At 39.7% G+C, this 23,939-nt stretch overlaps 1 protein-coding gene across 1 annotated transcript in view; it reads right to left on the minus strand.

The window, feature by feature from the left end:
* LOC132815303 (mast/stem cell growth factor receptor Kit-like) overlaps positions 1-23,939 on the minus strand; it is a 93,951-nt gene that overhangs the window by 23,041 nt on the left and 46,971 nt on the right. The window contains exons 9-19 of the mRNA XM_060824152.1: positions 21,228-21,412; positions 19,215-19,321; positions 19,004-19,130; positions 17,793-17,897; positions 17,595-17,705; positions 9,727-9,880; positions 6,415-6,509; positions 2,439-2,566; positions 2,201-2,323; positions 1,611-1,722; positions 1,406-1,505 (exon numbers count right to left, since the gene is read on the minus strand). Of these exons, the coding sequence (XP_060680135.1) occupies positions 1,406-1,505; positions 1,611-1,722; positions 2,201-2,323; positions 2,439-2,566; positions 6,415-6,509; positions 9,727-9,880; positions 17,595-17,705; positions 17,793-17,897; positions 19,004-19,130; positions 19,215-19,321; positions 21,228-21,412 (1,347 nt within the window). The remainder of the gene's footprint in view (positions 1-1,405; positions 1,506-1,610; positions 1,723-2,200; positions 2,324-2,438; positions 2,567-6,414; positions 6,510-9,726; positions 9,881-17,594; positions 17,706-17,792; positions 17,898-19,003; positions 19,131-19,214; positions 19,322-21,227; positions 21,413-23,939) is intronic.

The following is a 23,939-nucleotide window of genomic DNA, read 5'->3' on the forward strand; positions in this document are numbered from 1 at the left end:
TTTGAAATCACAAGCTCTTGTCTCTCGTAACATTTTTTTATTTTTCGTAATTATCTCTCAGCCCTTAATTAATTGATGCATTGGTCATCCCTTCACTTGTTATTCGGCTGTTGACACTTCATTCAAACCATCTAATACCTCTGATCACCTCCAAAGACTTGTTATTCAGCCTGTTGACCCTCCATTCATATCATATGTACTGGTAGACAATCCTTTATCTGAAATTCCGAAATTCAAAAAACTCCCAAATCTGAATTTTTTTTCTCATTAACAAGGTTGTTTCGAGTGTAAACAGTTAACACAACTCCACACCCACTCGACCCACATCACTCAGATGTGATGTAAAGGCGTGGCCTGGCACGGGCAGGTGTCAGTTCTGTCTCAGTGCTCGTAGTAAACACAGGTTGATCTGCTGTTCGGTAATTTTTTTTACTATGAAAATGTCATTTAATCCTGCATCCGAAAAATTCTGAAATCTGAAAGGCAGCTGGTCTCGAGGGTTTCGGATAAAGGATTATCTACCTGTACTATCTTTTGACACTGTTAATTACCTAGAATTATCTTGCAATAATCTTTCCACCTATAAATTCTGTGCCTGTGCACTTCTCTTCACTTCACCTGACAAAAGAGCAGCACTTCAAAAGCTTGTGATTTCAAATAAACGTGTTGGAATTTAATCTGGTGTCAAGTGACTTCTGACTTTGCCCACCCCAGTCTAACACAAGCACCTCCACATCATATTATTAGAGCAGATCTGACTCCAATAACAGCAATCTTCACTACTACACTGACTAATATCCTCAAGTTCTGGAGCAGAGTTTAAACCATAACTTTTTAAATTAGACAGCCTATCCCTGAACCAAATTAACATTGAGATGGTCATACTGCATCACACTTATTAAGCAGCTCACTGGTGATAAAAGCAATTACATTACATAGATTTAGATCTGAACAGATCAATTTGAAAGTATCTAAAATTAGATGGTTGAACAAGTTAGCAATTGGTTTGGATGGACATTTGCCTCCATTCATAACGATCACAAGGAAATACAAGCAAGAGGAAAATGATTTACTACAAGTGGTCAGAAAAATCACACACACAACTCATAATGAACTCTGCTTTTGTTGAAACTGGCTGCAGAATGAGGTCGTAACACCTGAAGTGATGTAAAACACCATGATGTCACATCCCCTCAACAAAAGAGCTAATGTGCAACACAAATAATGAGCATCACACATGTGCTTCGTTTGGCTTACTGATAATGAACTGCTAAACTGGCTAATGGTTACTGTTGCAAGTCTAGCAAGATATCAAGCTGTGCTAGCCCTTACACACAGCAAAAGGATATTCCCAAAATTAAAGGCTGCTTGTGCTGTAATCAATTAGAGAAAATTGTTTACTTACAATTCAGTTGGTGCAAGTTCAGGACTCAACATCCGGTACCCTTCCTTGATCATTTTATAGAACTTATTGTCCACAGGAATACCAGGATAAGGGCTGCTCCCTACAATGAAAGAATGTGAAACCATTCATTACAGACTTCTATACAAGTATATACAATTAAAGCAATTAGTACCATAATGAAAAGGCAAAAGGGATGCAATCTTACCTAATGAGAAAATTTCCCATAATAAAATGCCATAAGACCAGACATCACTCTCAAATGTGTACACACAGTCAAAAATACTCTCTGGAGCCATCCATTTCACAGGAAGACGAGCCTGGATTTAAAAAGATGGTTTAACTAATCGTGATCCTCAGTATGTAATGAACTTATTTTTAAGACCATTGACACAAAATAAATCTAATTGTCTGATTATTCATGTAGTGATGCCTTGTCATATGGAGTGTGAAATATTCCGGAGATCAATGGCCAAATTGAGATGCTGGTTACAATCATGCCATTTGAACGTGTATTGCAGAGGTATCAGGATGCTATGCAAAGGAGAGAGTGGGAGAACTTGTTGAGCAAGAACAGTACTGCCAACAAGCAGCTTATGGGATATTGCCATGATATGTGTTTGAATTCTTGCTAGTCCAGTGCGGATTTCTGCCTGAGTTCTCGGTGGTCAGGAGCTGATGTGTGGTTGTGTTGCCACAGTTACATTTTGGATGTTCTGATGGTCTAGTGCTGCACGTGCCAGAGTTCCTGTTGGTTGTGTCTCAGACACCAGTGGTTAACCTTCCAGAATGACTTACATTGCCTTTCACCACATAGTTGGAATCATTCCTGATATCTCGAGCCAGACCAAAATCGCATATTTTTGCAATTTGTCCATTGGTTAGAAGAATATTCCTTGCTGCCAAGTCTCTGTGAATGCACTGTAACAAGTGAAATATGTAATTTAATACAACATACGTAATTTATAATAATTATATCATAGTAATGAATCTGAAATGGTCATCACCAACAGTTTGTTCAATAATGTAGGCTTACATTCTTAGAAGAAAGGAAGTTCATTCCCTTTGCAACTTGATAAGAAAAGATGAGAAGATCTTCAATTTCCAAAGCCAAGTTATACTCTTCAGCGACATCATTGTTGTTTTCCTTATCACTGTATGATTCTAACCAACAAATATTTGACATTAATTGAAAATGATCATTAAAATGCAAAAATGAAAATATAGCTTGCATTAATTTCCAGGTTTTTTTAAACAAATGGTTTTAATATTTGGTGCAAATGGAAAAACTGTACTTGTTCAATTTATTTACTGTCTCTTGTGACATCAGGGAATCCCAATGAAATCTTCTATATACTGTTGAACGGTCAGGTATAAAGGATAGATTAGAACAATGTCCATCATATCACACAGCTGTACTTGAAGGGTCCGAGAATGAACAAAATCTCTGGGCAAGCCAGAATTTTCCACAACATGAATATCATTGTGAGTAATAAAGATGTACAGCACAGAAACAGACCCTTCAGTCCAACTCATCCATGCTGACCAGATATCCTAAATAAGTCTACTCCCATTTGCCATTATTTGACCCATATCCCTTTAAACTCTTCCTATTCATATACCCATCGAGATGCTTAAATGTTGTAATTGTACCAAACTCCACCACTTTCTCTGGCAGCTCATTCCATACACGTACCACCCTATGTGAAAAAGTTGCCCCTTAGGTCCCTTTTACACCTTTCCCCTCTCACCTTAAACCTATGCCCACTAGTTCTGGACTTCTGCCAACGCAGGGAAAAGACCTTGTATATTTATTCTGTCCATGTCCCTCACCATTTCATAAATGTCTATAAGGTCACCCCTCAGCCTCCGACACTCCAGGGAAAACAGGCCCAGCCCATTCAGCCTATCCCTACAGCTCAAACTCTCCAACCCTGGCAACATCCTTGTAAATCTTTTCTGAACCCTTTCAAGTTTCATAATATCCATCCGATAGGAGGGAGACCAGAAATCCACGCAATATTCCAACAGTGGCCTTGCCAACTCCTGTACTCAATGTTCTGACCAATAAAGGAAAGCATATGAAATACCTTCATCACTATCCTATCTACCTGCAACTCCACTTTCAAGCAACTATGAACCTGCACTCTAAGGTGTCTTTGTTCAGCACCACTCTCTTGGACCTTACCATTAAGTGCATAAGTCCTGCCCTGATGTGTCTTTCCAAAATGCAGCACCTCACATTTATCTAAATTAAACTCTATCTGTCACTCCTCAGCTCATTGACCCATCTGATCAAGATTCCATTTTAATCTGAAGTAACCTTCTTCACTGTTCACTACACCTCCAATTTTGGAGACATCAGCAAACTTTCTTAAACCCCAGTTAGCTGGATTGCTGGTTTGTGCTGCAGAGTGGTGACAACAGCTTGGGTTCAATTCCCTCATTGACTATGAAAGATTCTCAACCTATTCCCCTCACCTGAGGTGTGGTGACCTTCAGGCTGAACAATTGCCAGTGGTCTCTCTCCAATGAGAGAGCAGCCTTATGGTCTAATATTTGAGGTGACACTGTGGCTCAGTGGTTAGCACTGCTATCTCAGAGCACCAGGGACCCAGGTTCGATTTGCACATTCTCCCATTGCTTGCGTGGGTTTCCTCCAGGTGCTCTGGTTTCCTCCTACATTTCACAAGATGTGCAGGTCAGATGAGTTGGCCATAGTGTTAGGTGCATTAGTCAGGGGTAAATGTCAGGAAAATGAATCTGTATGGGTTACTCTTCGGAGGGTCGGTGTGGACTTATTGGGCCGAACGGCCTGTTTCCATACTGTAGGGAATCTAATCAACCACCTTGCAGAAATTCCTTGCTTGACAGTGGCTCCTTTCCTCTGACAGTATAGTTGCAAATGTGTTGCTGGTCAAAGCACAGCAGGTTAGGCAGCATCTCAGGAATAGAGAATTCGACGTTTCGAGCATAAGCCCTTCATCAGGATTCCTGATGAAGGGCTTATGCTCGAAACGTCGAATTCTCTATTCCTGAGATGCTGCCTAACCTGCTGTGCTTTGACCAGCAACACATTTGCAGCTGTGATCTCCAGCATCTGCAGACCTCATTTTTTACTCTGACAGTATAGTTACCATGATAACATAAGCAGCATGGCAACTAATTTACAGTCATATATAAGCTTTTGCAGCATAAAATAATGAAAACAGTGAAATCCACTCATTTACAATTCAAATACATGCAAATGTCAGCTCTTTGCATGCTTTCCTAATATACTTTCTCTACATAACTCTTCAACTTAAAATGACAGTTTGCATGCCATGGAGATGTAATTCGATCCAAATAAATCCTTTGCATGTTTGCAACTCAAATTATAGTATTTGGTTATTCTTTGAGAGCTTCCAATATCAGTTTCAAAGAAAACATTATTTACTCGCATGCAATGACAATCCATCCTGTCAAACTCGACTTTCATCTCACAATTGCAACATGGAGAAGGAAGGTCAGTGTTGCAGCTATGTAAGTGCAGCAGAAGCATCAACATAAATTTTAAAGTTTTCAAGCTACTTCCACTTGTTGCAACAAGCTATTAGATAGTTACAGTTGATGCACCAGCTGTATCTTAATAAATAACGTATTTGCCTGTGAATCGATAGGTTCTAGTGGTTGAGGCTCACTCCAGGGTTCGAATAAAAATTCAAGCCTAACTCCTCAATGGAGTACCAAGGGAATGCTGCACTATTGGAGGTGTATAGCACAGGCAAAAATATTAAATTAAGATCAGGTTTGCTTGCATATTGTTCAAAACATCCACGGCATTATTTTGAAGAAGAGTAAGGAGTTCTTCCTGGTTTCCTGGTCCAAATATATCCCACAACAAAAACAGATTATCATGTCATTATAAATTTGCTGTTTGTGGGAGTTTCCTGAGCGCAAATTATGTGGTATATTTTCTACATTAACGTTTATATTTTTCTCTTTTGAATTGAAATCCTTCAAAGATTGAGTAAGGCCTTGAGTTGGAAGATGAGATTTTCTGCTTTAATGGGATCAGGGTCCTCTCCCGCTCTGCTCCCCTCCTATGCCAGTTCGCCACAATTCTGGCAGTTTTCCTATCTGTCAGCAACCTGGAATGGCAGGCAAATGGCAGCTGTCGGTTTCAGGTACTCTAACAGTTGGATATGGTTAGTTGCCAGTGGGTGTACTGAAGCAAAGTTGATGATCTTTGAAAATAAATCAACAACTTCATGGAACAGATTCTACAGTCCTTCAGGAAAATATTCAACATTTAAATCATCTCTGAAATGTTGGGTGCCAGGAACATGCCTTGCATTCAATATTGCTACGGTTCTAACCATAGAAATTGTACTCCATGATTTGAAATTAGATTACTTACAGTGTGGAAACAGGCCCTTCGGCCCACCAAGTCCACACCGACGCGCAACCCACCCATACCCCTGCATATACCCCTTACCTAACACTACGGGCAATTTAGCATGGCCAGTTCACCTGACCCGCCCATCTTTGGACTGTGGGAGGAAACCGGAGCACCCAAAGGAAACCCACGCAGACACGGGGAGAACGTGCAAACTCCACACAGTCAGTCGCCTGAGGCGGGAATTGAACCCAGGTCCCTGGCGCTGTGAGGCAGCAATGCTAACCACTGTGCCACCGTGCCGCCCAAATATGACTCCATCACTAACATTCATTATACCTGCTAGTATTTGGACAGATTCAGCTGGAACATTCTGAAAGTTAAAGCAAGCAGTGGTGAGTGATGAAAAGCAGGTCATGTTCCAGTCCTAGTGCATCTCTGATGATCCTGCATTCATATCTCTATTTACTGAGATTTCCTTCCATTGTGGCAACGTCTGTAGCAAGACGAGTGATAAGCACATCCTCTAATCAGGAATCTTGCATTGTATGTAAACAATTTTCTTTCTCTGACATGATACTTCATGCATGTATCTACTGACTTATTATGTTCTGCACATTCACACACACCTTACCCTTGCTTGGGGATTTTCTTTTGTCCACATGGTTCTGTGGCAATGCTGTGCAACTTGGCTTCATTTCCATATATGATCCAGAACCAGAACCATTGCTGTAGCAAAGAAATCAAGTGAAATAAAAGATTGTTATTAATCTCTTGCAACTGGTGAAGCGAATCAATAATCGTTTTGTTTTCAAGCAGATAGAATCTCTTGAGTTTTGTTATCATATGTAATAGCTTGTCTGACATCCAAAAATATCCATGAGCTTGTCTGCAAACTATGAATAAGACTGTAAATAAGGAGGTAACTAATGTGCAGTTCATTAAAATTCTAGTGATCTATGATTGATGATTTACTGAAGAAAAAATGTTGAAAGATGGGCTGACAGGGGTTATTGAAGTGCAATGCCAAATGGACAAATAAAACAGATTGCTTTCTGACAGCAAGATAACAATGCTTTAGAAGTGAATGCAATTAGGTTGGTAGTAGCTATAATATTTTGCCTGAAAAATGATTTAATTGTGAGGTTACATATCATTATGTGCACAATAGAATGGCTCACTCCAATCGCAAAGGACAGGATGGTAAGTATATAAACTTATAAAAAGGCACTGAAGTATGTAAGTGAGCAACAACAATTTTTACTGGAACTCTTGTAACCTATAGTTACTGGAACAATTCTTTCTCATGAACCTCTATTTAAATCTGTTTTATCTGTTCATACAGAATAGATGTCCAAATTCAGTAACCAACATCATCTACCACCGGAATGCCTGAAAAATAGCCAACCCAAAATTAGAAATAAAAACAAATAAACACTGGAAAGCGATCTGCAGGACAGGAAGCATGGACAGAATTTTCCAAGAGAGGTCAAAGTCCCAGCAGCAGCTGGAAATGCACAGCAAATTCTGGTTGGTCAACAGGACATTCACCTGGTGTTGCTCATGTATAAGCTGACACTTAATTATCCAGCAACTGCAGGAGATAAGAACACAAGAACTAGGAGCAGGAGTAGGTAATTTAGACCCTCAAGCCTACTCCACCATTCAATACAATCATGGCTGGTCGCATCTCAACTCAACTCTATTTTTCTCTTTACATTACACTTTAACGGATGACTAATTAAAATCTATCTCCTCCCTAAATATGCTCAATGTCCTGGCATCCATTACACTCTGGGATAATGAATTCCACAGATTTAGGACACTTTGAGAGAAGTCATTTTTCCTCATCTCTTTTTCAATCTGCCACCCCTTACCCTGAAATAATGACCTCGATTGTTCCTGATTACCCACATGGTAAATTATCCTCTCTACACCTATTTTATCAAATCCCTTTGTTATGACATGGGTAAACCCTTCTGCTAAGTTAAACCAGATGCACAGACACACTCACTTCGTAATCTGTAAATGCATGAGTGACAAAGAACTACCAAATCCAACTATATAAAGAAAAATTAACAATTTGTTCTTTAACTCCAATAAAAAAAGAGAACATTAAACAACAACTATCTACACTGTAATCCTCCTTTGTCTGAACTATTTATTGGCCTCCCACTCTGCAACACTATATTGATCTAATAAAACCCTCTGATTAGGTTTTACAAAAGAATTCAAGTTTCAAAACCAGTCAGCTATGTCGATTCTCCTCTGCATCTTCCTCTGTAGATTTTTCTGGGTCTTCAGTCTTCTGCTACACAGATACCTTTCATTCGAACAGGTACCTTTCAGAGAGCGGTTCTGTGAACAGTCTGTGTTTATTGATGCTCTTTGCCACTCTAGCTAACCGTTCAAAATGCCCAAATTTTATATCCCAAAACATCAGATTGTCTCATTGGTTTGATGTTGTCAAAATTCAAATTCGATTGAATTTTGGTATAACTTAAATTGATTGGCCAAATTCAAATTTGTCGTGTACCATTACAATTCAGCTCAGCTATTTGTTTCACAGCCAAATTTACATTTTTAAATTTTTCAGTACAATCTGTGCTTGTTAAGTCCTTGTCAGCTTTCACTCTCTCCTAAAGGTACAGTACACACCTACAACTGCATGACAACTTTAATACCTTATATGCCTCAATTAGATCTTCTCTCATACTTCTAAACTCTGGAGAATATAGGCCTAAAATGCTCAAGTTCTGACAAACCCCTCATTTCTGGAATCAACCGAGTGAACCTCCCCTAGGCTGCCTCTAATGCAACCACACTTCTTCCCATATAAGGGGGCTAAAAATGGACTTGATACTCCAGGAATGATTCACTAATACCTAGTACAGTTGCAGCAACACATCCTTATTTTTATACCCTATTCTTTTCGTGATAAATAACAAAATTCTATTTGTTGCCCTTACTATCCTCTGTACCTGCATACTAGTTTTCTGTGATTCATTCACAAGTGCACCCTCTGCACCAAAGCACTCTGAAATTTCTCTCCATTCAGATAATAAGTTGCCTTTCTCTGCCTCCACCCAAAACAGATTAACTCACATGTATTCAGATTATCCTCCAGCCCAATAGAGCTGCAAGTCCAATCAGAGGACAGAGGAATAATAACTTTAGCAGCACTGTTAAGAACTGTAGTCAGTGCTGAGGAAGCCAGGGACCTTGCAGCCTACACTACATTGGTCAAGGACATTTTGAGAAAGTTTATATTGATGGAAGAAACACATTTCTGGGCTAAATGCTCGGGTAAAGGGCTTTTGCCCGAAATGTCGATTTTCCTGCTACTCGGATGCTGCCTGACCTGCTGTGCTTTTCCAGCACCACTCAAACCTTGACTCTAATCTCCAGCATCTGCAGTACCCACTTCAGCCTACAGCCCACACTTTAAACAAATTCTTCAATGATGAGTTTGTGTCTTATTAACCTCAAACAGCCCCGGCCCTGCCTTCTGCCGGCCTGTGAAATTCTCCTCATACGTGAAGTTAGGAAGAACAGAGTTAGTATTTTGGATTGATGCCTTTTCATCTGGTCCAAAATTAGGTTGGGTCACGTTTAAGACATCCTGCTTGCTACCAAATCAAGTTTTAGAGCCTACACATATTGTTGTTGTCAGTGCACAAGCCTTAGACAATAACATTGAACTCTACATTAAAGCATTTGAAACAAAAAGGGAATTAAAATGGAATATAGAGACTGGAAATTTTTGAAATTTTGGCTATTCAATGTGGCATCCTGAAAAAATAGCACATTTTATCATAAGGACTTATATGTAGGATTCTTTAGAATATCAGTTAGTATAAATAAAATATTATGGTAGATGACAGCAATAAAATGTGCACTTTCAATAACAGGTCAAAGACATTCATACTGTTAGTTTCTTTTTTACCTCTCAGGGTCCCTCAGACGTGGAACATTCTCATATTGTGTCTTCACCATATCCTGTTCTTTATGTTCTGGCCAAACAAATGAATCTCGTTTCCTCCTCAGAAAGTTCAGAAGGTCACCAAAACAGCAGTACTCAGTGATCACCAGAACTGGGCCTGGAACATCATCAATGCATATAAGTCAATTTATAATTCCCAGAAAATTCTTTAGTATTAGTTGAAGTCTTCTAGGAGAAAGTGAGGATTGCAGATGCTGGAGATCAGAGCTGAAAATGTGTTGCTGGAAAAGCGCAGCAGGTCAGGCAGCATCCAAGAAGCAGGAGAATCGACGTTTCGGGCATGAGCCCTTCTTCAGGAATCCTGATTCTAGAAGAAGGGCTCATGCCCAAAACGTCGATTCTCCTGCTCCTTGGATGCTGCCTGACCTGCTGCGCTTTTCCAGCAACACATTTTCAGCTATTAGTTGAAGTCCCCAGAATTTGTCTAACTCCTATTTGCAGATGATACGAAAATAATTAAAGGGCAGGTTATGAGAGGGATTCAAACAGATTACAGAGTGATATTGATAGGTTAAGTCAGTGGGTAAAAAGTTGGCAAATGGAATATAATGTGAGAAAATGCGAAGTTGTTTATTTTGGAGGGTAGAACAAAAGAATAGAATATTATTTAAATAAAGAAAAGCTGCTGAAAGCTGTAACACAAAGGGAATTGGGGCTATGACACAGAAAGCTAGCACCCAGGTGCAGCAGGTAATCAGGAAGGCTAATGGAATTTTGCCCCTTATTTCAAGGGGATTGGAGTGAAAGGGTAGGGAGGTCTTACTGCAACTATACAAGGTGTTGGTGAAACTATATCTCCAATATTGTGAGCAGTTTTGGTTCCTTTATTTAAGGAAAGATATAATTTCATTGTGGGCAGTTTATACAAGGTTCATTAGGATGATCCCTGGTATGCAGGGATTGTTTTATGAACCAAGATTAAACAGATTGAGGCTCTACTTATTAGAGTTTAGATGAATGAGAGGTGATCTCATTGAAATGTATAGAATTTTTAAGGGACCTGACAGAGTAAATGCTGAGAGGATATTTCCTTTCATGAGACTATCTAGGACCGGAGGGCAGAGTCTCAAAATAAAGAGGCACCAATTTAAGACTGAGATAAGAAAGAATTTCCTCTCTCTGAGAGGGTTGTGAGTCTTTGGAACTGCTTGCCATGGAAAGCTGTGGGGGCATATTCCTTATGTATATCTAAGGCTGAGATAAATAGATTCTGGATCAGTCAGGGAAAGGGTTGTTAGCAAAGGGCAAGAAAGTGTACGTGAGCAATGTTGGATCAGCCAGGATCCTACTGAATGACGGAGCAGGTTCAAGGGGCCGAACAGCCTATTCCTGTTCCTATTTCTTATGGTTGTACGGTGTACATGTTGTTGCATGTTCTCAAATTTCAGTATTGTTGATATGCCCTTTTCTGGAGGTGTAAATGTAGCTGACAGACTGGTTAGCATGGGAGCAGGCAAACAATAACTTACACATATGGAACAAATACCCTTTTGCAGAATATGCAAAATGAAAATTTGCAAATATGGCTGTCATATAATACCAGCAGTTGTTAGACAAGTTAGTCAGATTTGTTTGTGGAATGCTGCACATTGCTGTTAGGCCAACTGAGGAATATCACTGGCTCAGGATAACCATGCATGTTTCAATGTCATTGATTTCCCTGTAATCAATAGATTCATGGCGAACAATGACTATTTTGATTGCTGTCAAGTATGGCCAATGATTCCTTTGTACTGCAGTTAAATGGTTTCTTATTGGAAATGAAGTTTCTTATTTTCATAAGTAGCTTTCCACAAAAGTAGTGAAATTGACAATATATGTGAGTCTTCAATATTAGACTGGTCACTCCAAAATCTGACTAAATAAAGTTGTATTTTTGAGTTGCGCAAGTTTTTCTGGTCTCCAGTTTAACAGGGGAGGTTTCTTTCAGGAACAGAGAGACAACAAAGGATAGCAAAGATGATTCTCGATAGGAGTGAGAAAGGCAGAGTAGTTGTCATGGGGGACTTCAACTATCCAAATATTGATTGGGAACACTACAATATGAGTACTATAGATGGGTAAGTTTTTGTCCAGTGTGTGCAGGAGGGCTTCCTGACACAGTATGTAGACAGGCCTACAAGGGGCAAAGCCACTTTAGATTTAGTACTGGGTAACGAGCCTGGCCAGGTGTTAGATTTGGAAGTAGGTGAGCACTTTGGAGACAGCGATCACAATTCTGTCAGGTTTACTTTAGTGTTGGAAAGGGATAGGTGTACTCCACCGACAAGAGTTACATCTTGGGAAAGGGAAATTACGATGCAATTAGGAAAGATTTAGGAAGTGTAGAATGGGGAAGGAAACTGCAGGGAATGAGCACGTTAAAAATGTGGAGCTTATTCAAGGAAAAGCTCGTGTGTGTCCTAGATAAGTATGTACCTGTCAGGCAGGGAGGAAGATATAGAATGCGTGAACCATGGTTTACTAAGGAAGTGGAATCCCTAGTCAAGAAGAAGAAGAAGGCTTATGTCAGGACAAAATGTGAAAACTCAGGGCGCTGGAGGGTTACAATGAAGTCAGGAAAGACCTAAAAAGAGAGCTCAGAAGAGCCAGGAGGAGACATGAGAAGCTATTGGTGGATAGGATCAGGGTTAACCCTAAGGCTTTCCATAGGTATGTCAGGAATAAAAGAATGACGAGAGTTAAATTAGGGCCAATCAAGAATAATAGTGAGAAGTTGTGTGTGAAGTCAGAGGAGATAGGGGAAGCACTAAATAAATATTTTTCGACAGTGTTCACTATAGAAAATGAAAATATTGGCGAGGAAGATACAGAATTACTTGCATCTAGACTATAAGAGATTGAGGTTCACAAAGAAGAGATATTAGAAATACTGCGGAGTGTGAAAATAGACAAGTACCCTGGGCCGGATGTGACCTATCCTTGGATCCTCTGGGAAGCAAGGGAAGAGATTGCAGAGCCTTTGGCATTGATCTTCAAATCATCATTGTCTACAGGAATAGTGCCTGAGGACTGGAGGATAGCAAATGTGGTTCCCTTGTTCAACAAGAGTAGTAGAGACAACCCTGGTAATTACAGACCAGTGAGTCTCACTTCAGTTGTTGGTAAAGTGTTGGAAAAGGTTATAAGAGATAGGATGTATAATCATCTAGAAAAGAATAAGCTGATCAGGGACAGTCAGCACAGTTTTGTGAAGGATAGGTCATGCCTAACAAATCTTATTGACTTTTTTGACAAAGTGACCAAACAGGTAGTTGAGAGTAAACCGGTTGATGGGGTGTATAGGGATTTCAGCAAGGCATTCAAGAAGGTTCTCCATAGTAGACTATTATACAAAATGCGGAGGAATGGGATTGTGGAAGACATAGCAGTTTGGATCAGTAATTGGCTTGCTGAAAGAAAACAGAGGGTTGTAGTTAATGGAACATGTTCATCTTGGTGTCCAGTTACTAGCGGCGAACTGCAAGGGTTGGTGCTGGGTCCACTGCTGTTCGTCATTTTTATAAATGACCTGGATGAGGGCTTAGAAGGGTGGGTTAGTAAATTTGCAGACGACACTAAGGTCAGTGGCGTTTTGGGTAGTGACGAAGGATGTAGTAGGATGCAGAGAGACATGGATAGGATGCAGAGCTGGGCTGAGGGGTGGCAAATGGAGTTTAATGTGGAAAAGTGTGAGGTGATACACTTTGGACTGGGTAATTGAAATGCAAAGTATTGGGCTAATGGTAAGATTCTTGGGAGTGCAGATGAGCAGAGAGATCTCAGTGTCCATGTACACAGATCCCTGAAAGTTGCCACCCAGAGTGACAGGGTTGTTAAGAAGGCATACAGTGTTTTGGCCTTATTAATAGAGGGTTTGAGTTCTGGAACCAGGAAGTTATGCTGTAGCTGTACAAAGCTCTGGTACGGCCACACTTGGAGTATTGTGTACAGTTCTGGTCACCGCATTATAAGAAGGATGTGGAAGCTTTGGAAAGGGTGCAGAGGAGATTTACTAGAATGTTACCTGGTATGGAAGGAATGTCTTACGAGGAAAGGCTGAGGGTCTTGAGGCTGTTCTCGTTAGAGAGAAGTTTGAGAGGTGACTTAATAGAGACATACAAGATAATCAGAGGGTTAGATAGGGTGGAGAGCCTTTTTCCAAGTATGGGGACGGCAAACATGAGGGGACACAACTTTAAAGTGAGGGGAGATAGGTATAAGACAGATATCAGAGGTAGTTTCTTTACTCAGAGAGTAGTAAGGGTATGGAATGCTTTGCTTGCAACGGTAGTAGATTCGCCAAGTTTAAGTGCATTTAAGTCGTCATTGGACAGGCAAATGGACGTACATGGAATAGTGTACGTGGAATGGGCTTCAGATTAGTATGACAGGGTGGCGCAACATCGAGGGTCGAAGGGCCTGTACTGCGCTGTAATGTTCTATGTTCTATATGTTCTATAACAATATCTAAATCAGAAGGAGAGGCTGGGTCTCTATTCCTATGTCAAAAAGTGTGGCACTGGAAAAGCACAGCAGGTCAGGCAGCATCTGAGGAACAGGAGAGACCATGTTTTGGGCATAATTCCTTCATCAGCTGCCTTCTCCTGCTGCTCAGATGCTGCCTGACCTGATGTGCTTTTCCAGCGCCACACTTTTTGACTCTGGCCCTCTAGCATCTGCAGCCCTCATTTTCTCTCTTTCTATGGGTTGTGTCACATATCAAAAAAATCTCTGGGGATGTGGGTTCCAATCAGACAACAATTTTATTTAATTTAATAAATAGCTAGCCTTTGACAACCATGTAAACATTATCAATTGTCGTAAAGACTCATTTGGTTTGCTGATGTCCTTTAGGGAAGGAGTTTACCATCCTTACCTAGAGACTCATAACTGTTTGGTTGATTCTTCGCTGCTCTCGGGACAATTAGGGGTGGGTAATAAACGCTAGCATAGCCAATCACTCCCACACCCCATGGACAAATAAAAGACAAGCCACATAAAAAAGAAATTCCAGAAATTGTTGTGACAGGTGATCCTTCTGGACAACTTCAAACACAGTTAATAATTCAATGTCACACCTGGGAAATATGGGGCACCTTTGCATGCTGTCTTGCTTGAGCAGACATATTCATTTCCCTTACTGATCTTAAGGCCGGTCCAACTGATACAGCTAGACTAAAAAGGTAAAAATTGGTAAAACATATCTTACACTACAGACTGATTTAATGTGTACAATGTAGTAAAGGACTCCATTGCAAGATTTTTGATGTGACATCCAGCAAACCACCAAATGTTCACCAAGTAGTCCAGGGTCACAGCCAAACCAAACTTTGGCAGTGTAGTTTGCGCATTCAAGGTTTTTTTACTTAAAAAGGAGAAGCAGTGGTTACAATAATGATACCTCTGAGACATAAGTGGGTGAGCATACAAAGGATGGATGAAATAGGAGCAGAAGTGGTATTACCCAAAGACAGCACTATCTATTCATACCCATTGCCATCATTCAGAATTATGCTATTGCTCAGACAGCAGCTAAAGAGTAGGGTGCAGTTTACTAAAACATTTTCATTGATAAAATTGGAGAAAACACGCAGGCCTTACAACTAACATAGCCATTATCTGTCCTTGGCGGATCAACGAGGTCAGTTTAACGTTTCAAACAATTTTTGTCACTTTTGGAATAGTTATGCAGATTAAGATGCGTGTCTCTTAAGATTTTTTCCTTCATTCACAGGTTGAGGGTACCACTGACAAGGCTAGCATCTATTGCCCATCCCAGAAGGCTGTTAAGAACCAGACACATTGCTGTGTATCTGGATTTACATGCAGGCCAGACCAGGTAAAGATGGCATTTTCATTCCCTAAAGGACATTCTCTAAATGAACCACATGTTCATTTTTCTCCCCAGAAATCAGCAATGGATTCATGGTCATCATTAAACGCCTAATTCCAGTTTGATTGAATTCTGCCAAGGTGATTTGAACCCAGATCCTTAGAACATTACCAGGATCTCTGGATTATCATTCCAATGAAAATACCACTCTGCATCGCTTCCCCTTATTAAGGTCTTCTTAATAAACCTCCATGTTAAAATATGTTAAAAGGTGCAACTAAGCCAGATTATTACTGTTTGTAACACTATGGATCTTTTTACATTTAACACCTACGAACTATGATTTATGATTTACAATGAGGGTACACTGATTGTATAAATCGGCAGTCAATACATGCTAGCTCAGAATCAAAATAAACAAAACTTACTGAAGGTTTCCCTTGTACTCTCTCAGAAACAATTTTAATCTAGACACTTAGAGAACTTGGGCTGAATACTAATACCCAAAATATAGGTTGGGATCATAAGTTATATTACAAGATGTCTGGAACAGGAAAGGAACCCGGCCATTCCCAATTTTAACACAGGCAGCATGAGAGGCAGGTGATCAATCCATTCCCATGAAGTGGATTGGTCACTTCAGTGCTATAATGAGGCAGCTTGGCTTCATTGTAGCCTCATTCTGATTTAGACCAGGCCTCAGGAAATTCAGGAACTGAGACGAGGTAGTCAGGGGAGGTTTCTACATCACAGAGTGTGATCTCGAAGGAACAGGAGGGCTTCGTCAAAGCTCAAAACCACGAGAAAGTATGCCCCCACAATTTGTTTGCACCACATCCCACCATGGCTGGACCCCCACCCCCATCCCTAACCTCTCACCCCCAGCCATTGTCAGATTCTCACAGAAACACAACCTATCCTTTGTGATCCAGTGGATTGTCCAGCTGTCATTGGATTTTCCCATAATCTACTATATTAACAATCTGCTTTACCCTCATCCCCAAAGCACTACCCACCACCCACCTCTCCAAACACCATCAGTCAAATCCCTGTAATTAGATTGGCTAAGCTATCATTAGACTGCCCCTTCCCCTCACTCTCACATTTATCGAAATTAAGCTCCATCTGTCGTTTCTCAGCCTATTGGGCCAATTGATCAAGATCCCTTAGTGCTCTTAAGTTACTTTCTTCACAGTCTACTATATCACCAATTTTGGTGCAGTTCAGGACTTATTCAATAAGGAAAAACAACATTATGAATAATCTCTCCAAACCACCTGATCTAGAATAAATACTATCAATACAATAAAATTACAAACTAGAATTTATCACAAAGGCTTTTATTTCCAAAATGTGCAATGGAAATTGGACCTTTCTCCACCCAAAATGGTATCAACTGACATTTTCAAGACTCAGCTTGATAAACCTTTGTTACGTGAGGGAGCATGATAGCAAAGTGTAAGATCCTGTATTTATATCGTACCTTCTACAAACTCAGAATAACACAAAAATCTTTGCTGCCATGGAAGAACTGCTGAAGAGTAATTACTTTTACAATGTAAAGAACATGATGGCCAATTTGAGCACAGTAACTCCGATGAACAGCAACGATGTAATAATGACCAGATCAACTGATTTAGTAACACTCTTTGAGGACTAAGCATTAATCAATATGAAGAAAAGGCAACTCCTTTGTTCTGCTTTGAATAGTTATGGGATCTATTACTTTCTCCTGAGGGTGTATGCTGGTGCATATACAGCTTCAGTTTAACATCACATCAGAAAGACAGCACCACCAATAATGTAGCATTTTGTCATTCTGCTTTTGAATATCAGCTGGACTATGTGTGCTGACATGGAATTTGAATCAACAACCATCTAACTCAGAAAACAATAGTGTTACCACTAAACCATACTGACAATTTCACTACTCCAAAAGTAAATTTGTTTTCAGATGTAAAGTGTGAAATGGCTAATACAAAATACATGGACTGACCTCCTACAGTGCATGCTCCCAGCAGGTTGACGATGTTGATGTGCTGCCCTAGGTGACTCAAGACTTTCAGTTCTGACATCAGAGCTTCCTTCTCCGTTGAGTGGGCACTTGCTGCAAAAGCAGATTTGAAGTTGTCATTCCCCTAATTATGGCACATCAATTTCCAGACTGCACAAAACGTCTATCACATATACTTACGTTTAAGCATCTTTACTGCAACAGTCATAATGGAATCAGCTTTTGTCAATCCATAAACAGAAGCCTCCACAACCTTTCCAAAGGCTCCGGCACCAAGTGTTTTACCTAGAAACAGGAAGCACTTTCTTCATAAATGAATATCCGTGTGCAGAATAATCAAGTTATGGATTCTTAACATGGGATTGTTTTATTCACAAGACAGTTATTTTATCTTTTCTGATGAGGTAATCCTCTTATACTGCTAAGTTTTTGCCAACTCATTTAACCTGTTTATATCCCTCTGTAGACACTTTGAGTCATCATCACCCTTGCCTTCCCATTTAGTTTTGTGCCATCTTAAAATGTTTTGATAGTACTTTCACTTGCTTTATGCAAGTCATTAATATATATATTGTACATAATGTGGCCCTAGAACTGATCCCTGTGGCACTCCACTAGTTACGGGTTGCCATCCTGAAAATGCCTCCCTTATCCCAAATCCCTCCTATTAGTTAGTTAATCCTGGATTCATGCTAATTTATTCACCCAAAAACCAAGGATTCTATACTATTAAATAGTCTTATGAGCAATGTCTAATTGAAAGCTTTTTGGAAATCTGAATATAGTGTATCTATTTGTTTTCCTTTTACCTAATTCATTTGCTGCGTTCTCAAACAATTATAATACAATTGTCAGCCATTGTTTCATCTTCATAAAGTCATGCTGACACTGCTTGATTATTCTATCTCTAACTGTGCTGATATTTGTCTCTCCCAACTCTGAATTGAGATCCCATGCTATCCTGATAACTCCTCACCCTTATACACACTCACTGTGAATAACCCTTTCTACAATATGTTCTGGTCTACTCACCCCAAACCTATCCTCCAACAGCTCTGCCTAATAATCTCATAAAATGTCTGCTGATCAGCCTTTCTGTGCACAGTCTGCTGAACAAACATCTTTCCAAACTCAAATCTGATTATCTGTGGCCTATATTCAATCCTGACAACCCATTCACTTGACTAGTTCTGGTAAATAATCCGAGCTTTCCAGATACATCCATTTCTAAGACCAAATCACCATTTCAGCTGAATAGCAGAATATTTCTTTGAACATCTTTTTTGCGAAAGATCTATTGTTTTAATGGGTTCATTGTTAATCAAATGCAGCTTAATTGAACGCTTTAATACAAGAACAATTTATGTCAATCAAGCAAAGTATCCACTAACCAAAACGCAGCTTATCCCGGGGAAATTCCCACTTATCATCGTACGGTAATTGTGTCGGGTCAATGTACGTGTAGTTATTCCCTTGAATTCCCTCAACGACCTTCCATTGAATTTGGTACCTAGGTTTCTATCAAAAATTATGATCACATTAATGACAACTTTTATAAAGTACAGTGAAATATTGGATATATTAAGCTTTGCTGCACTTTACCTGTTGATACTTGTAAAACAGGATCACTAAGATAAGGCAGAGTACACCTGCTGCTGCTGCAAACAGGGTCAATAGTGGTGTAAAGAGATGATGGGTCTTTGGCATTCCTGTAAGTAAAGAAGGAAAATGACGTGATCGCTTACAGAATATGAGTGCATGTTCTGAGAAAACGACTTCCATTAGCTAGTTCCAGACCATCCACACTCAAATCTACTTGACTACTGTCACTTCAAGGTTGTGTGCATGAAAACAGACATCACCAAGGTGCAAGGGTGAAAATCTACCTCAGACACTTGTCAAGTCCTGAGCAAAAGTCCACGTATAGTCAAGCTAGGTTATTCACTTTTAGGCATCATTGCAAAACTGGAACAGAAACTGCTGATATGGAAGCAAGTTTGTGTAATGCTAGTTAGGAATCAAAAGCAGAAGTAATAATTATGTACATTGGCTTAATGGATTTTATTAGATTTTAAGACCTTTCATTGTCTTGTTGTTTAAAGATGGGGATTTTCTCAGCACTATTAATTTGGGCTTGAACATGGTGCGGTTGGTGGAAGCATAGGAGTTCTGGGAAATAAATGACAGTCGCATCAAGATGCTGTCTGATGCAGTTGCATCTCCAAAGGGTTTTTCCCAGGTGCAACTAGTTCAGCTGCTTGCTTTTTGGAGGTAGCACACCAATTACTTCAATGATGCTTAATTTATTAAGAGATTTCACCAACATCAGCATTTCAATGACATCACAGCAGAGTGCTAAACCCCAACCCAAGGTGATTAGAGGTCCCCCTCCCTCTCAATGGTGCATCAAGACCACTGGCTCCAATGGGACAGCATGGTGGTGTTAGACCAGGGTCTGTCAGAGCTAAAGTTTACGTTCTCCAACAGATGGGAAAGAGAGTGCAGGGAGACTCATAGCCGAATAGTTCCACCAAGGGAGTTTCCCTCTAACTCATTGGCCTTACCAACTTCAAGTAAAAAGTGAGGTCTGCAGATGCTGGAGATCAGAGCTGAAAATGTGTTGATTCCTGATGAAGGGCTCTGGCCCGAAACGTCGAATTTCCTTACCAACTTCAGGCCTCTTCAATTTATAGCATCCTGTTGTCTCATCAGACATCACTGCTAGCCATCTGATAGGGCTTGCAGTAATGGGAGCCTTAATAAGATGGTGAGCACGGAGGTAGTCAAATAGGAGCCCATCATCTGGAGGGTTGTGGCAAGGGATGCGCTGATGCCATAGGCGGGCACTCTATGTGGTCCCGACATCAGTTTGCTGACACCCACAGAAACATCCTGCTCCAAATCTCTGCCAACTTATTCTTTTAATCACAATCTATAAGCTATAGCCCTAACTGAGAGTGAAAAGTGAGAAGAAGATGGGGTACTTCAACAAGTGACAAGAATTTGAACACCAGCACTAATCAAGAGACCATCAGAAGCAAAACATCAAAATATCAATAAATAGTTATAAATACTTATATATTACTCTCCAACGAACATTATGGTTAATGTCATTTCCCTATCTTTTCGCCATACACCTGCACATTATTTCTATTTAAACAATCATCCAAAGAATGCCCTCTTGAATGCTTCAATTGAACTTGCCTCCACCATACTTCACCAGGCAGTACATTCATCAGGTAGGCAGAGTGACCACTCTGTCTAACTGCCTCAAACTGGCTTCATTTAAACAGAAAAGGCAACTGTTCATATTAATCACATGTTCACACACTTTAGAAGGGCAAGAAATCCAACAGCTCGGGTCCTGATATTGACCTGCAACAACAAGTTAAAAGGAAGGATGGAAAGAAAATCAGGAGATCTACACAGCAGTTTATTTAAATGGAGGGGAATGCACAATATTAAATTGTTTAGACATTTTCCAGATATCTGGAAAACTGCGTTGTGCTAAAATAGCACTAAGGTATGGCATATTTGGATATTTTCTCAGTATTTTAGCAAAAATGCACAACAGTACTCGGTTTTGTTAAGTATTTCCACGAAGAATATTATTACCTCCTTTTATCTGATAGGTTGCATGACTATCGCCAACACTGTTGGATGACTGGCATTCCACTGTGATGTTCAGTTCATTGGTATTAATTGTGCTTTCTATTTCAATCCTTCCAAAGCGAGGCTGACGCATTATTGTGTTTATTGGATGCAATTCCTCTGTTACTTTTGTGGTTGAGTCCAAGCACCTGTAACAAGGACATAAGAAGTTGGTGCAAAAGTGGGCATTTCAATCCTGCTGATTCATTCATAGTCAATCTTCTACCTCGCTCCTGTTCCCACACTTTCCCAGTCACTTAATTCCAAAAAATGTCAACCTTTGACTTGGGAACTATATTCAAAGACAATCTTCTAAAATTAAGAAATGTTGTTTCAGTTTAGCTTAAGAAATAATTCCTTCAATTTCATGACAATTTATATCAGCCTCTCGTGAACTCATCATCTGAGTCGAACATTCTCAGAAAACTGTGGAGAAATAGTGAAAATGACTTTAAATATTTTCTGCACAGCATTTCTCATGAAAGAACTGCACTGAATTACAGGCAAAGCAGTTTGCAAGCTACCTGCATTTAAAAATCAGGACCACAATCTAACACAATACAATACAAATATGATAGTTAAATTGTCATTGATGCTGCCAGTTGGAAAGGGACAAAATAAAACTGCAGATGCTGGAATGCAAGGTAAACAAGCAGGAGGCTGAAAGAACAAAGCAAGCCAGGCAGCATCAGGAGGTGAAGAAATCAACGTTTTGGGTCGGCAAGGGAAACCACAGCATATCAAAAATAAATTCAGTATATCACACATTCAGCTACTTTTAAAGTTAGTTGACAGTAATTTGAACGCATTACCGTTTGGTTGGTTTTCATATTGGGAATTGTTGCCTTGGTAAGTCAATTTGAAATTCCAAAAAAGAAGTGTAGGCCAGTTTGATTCTGCTGCTGCTAAGTGGTAACTCTGTTGTTCAATCAATTTATCTGATAGCTAAAATTTAAAATTCTTGATGTTTTGACACTTATTTTTCAAAGATGTGTGTAAGTTATTGTGGAGGTGCAAGATGGACTGCATAAAAGCATTGTCTATTTGTTATCCTGGTTAGCTCACTGTCTGAAGATATTGTCAAGGCTGAAAGGAGCTGGGAGCTTTTAGATGAGCAATCTGCAGTATCTCCTTTCTTGTGCCTTTCTTCTCCTTGTGCACGCTGAGTGAATAAACATCAAGGCACCAACAACACATAAACCATTTGTGAACACAAAAAAGTAGGTTCATTTATTAAGGATTTGAGAGGCTTAAACAACAAGCTACAGTTGTTTCAACTAGTCTGCTAAACATGAGTTCTTCAGCTGACAGAATGGCTGCATTTAGAAATATTTTCCTTAGATCCATTGTGGAAACATATAGAACTTATTTGATCTGTCAGCACTTTTGAATTAAAGATTTTTCCAGACGAATCATGGATGGTTACTGCAGAGATGATTTCACCATGACAGTTGATCTGCAATCATTGATTTCTATTTCATAAAACATCTTTGACACCCGGAAGGTTGGTTCCGTTTACAGTATAATATTACGGATATCGCACACAAAATTATTTTGAGCTATAATATGGAGAAAGCTTCAGGTTAGCCCGTTTTGCTGGGGTCTTGTATTTCTGTGGTTACACTATTTGGAGAATTCTCCTTTGGTACTTCCTCTTGTGTCTATTTTTGTCAATAACAAATGCTCCCTGACATTCTGACACCAAATAATCTGAACAATGGCAAATAGTTCTGATTGCTTAATAGCATCTATGTTTTCTGTGACAACAACAGCGTAGAGTGTATGCTTATCGCATTTCACTACATCTTAATCTTATCTGGCCTTGTTCACTTCTTGACCAGTGTGGGCATGCTATGGAATCTGGTATGGTCAGTGTTGTTACTCAAAGATATGATCTGTTTATGGTCTCCTGAGTCTTTGCTTGACTTCTCATAGCTTCTTTAACCTTCTACACTGTTGGTGACCCTTTTAGCCAAACAATTAGCAGAAATCATGAAATGCTGGGCAACCCTTTGGTACACACAGAAGTCTGCATCTACACATGTTTCGCAATGTTTGGTTAGTCTACTCAGAGCGCACATGACAGCCAATTCTATACTAAAACAGTTGGAATATTGCAACATCAGAAACTAATTGAAGTATGGGTGGTTCTTTCTTCTGATGCAAATCTGTCTTGTGGTATTTGACCGATACCACGGATGGTTACCATCTTAAGATCTCATTGTTACAGCTGATTCATAATCTGTGGTTTCTTTTTCATAAAACAACCAGGTTGTATCCAGGATTTACTGGAATTACTGAGCCATTCTAATCATGACATATTTTTGCATATCTTTAAGTAACTCATTAATGTTTCGATTTTTGGGTTTGTCAAACAGATCATTTCTGAAATGCATCTATTGGATTGGATGCAATCACCAATTTTGCAACTCTCTCCACCAGTTCCATTTCTGAAAAATTGCAGTAATCAACCTTTTCTCTACATTTACTAACAAAATGATCAATGGATTCCCTAGTCTGTTGACAATTAAACATACGCTGATCAATATGGAAATTCAATGTGACTCTAAATTGGTCTTCTAAACTTGCCCACATGTTTTTGGGATCATTTTGGTCTTGTTTGATGAGCATCCAGCTTCCATAAATCTTCATTTCCAATGGGTAAATGGATCTTTA

Source organism: Hemiscyllium ocellatum, chromosome 1, assembly GCF_020745735.1.
Source record: "Hemiscyllium ocellatum isolate sHemOce1 chromosome 1, sHemOce1.pat.X.cur, whole genome shotgun sequence".
Lineage (NCBI taxonomy): Eukaryota > Metazoa > Chordata > Chondrichthyes > Orectolobiformes > Hemiscylliidae > Hemiscyllium > Hemiscyllium ocellatum.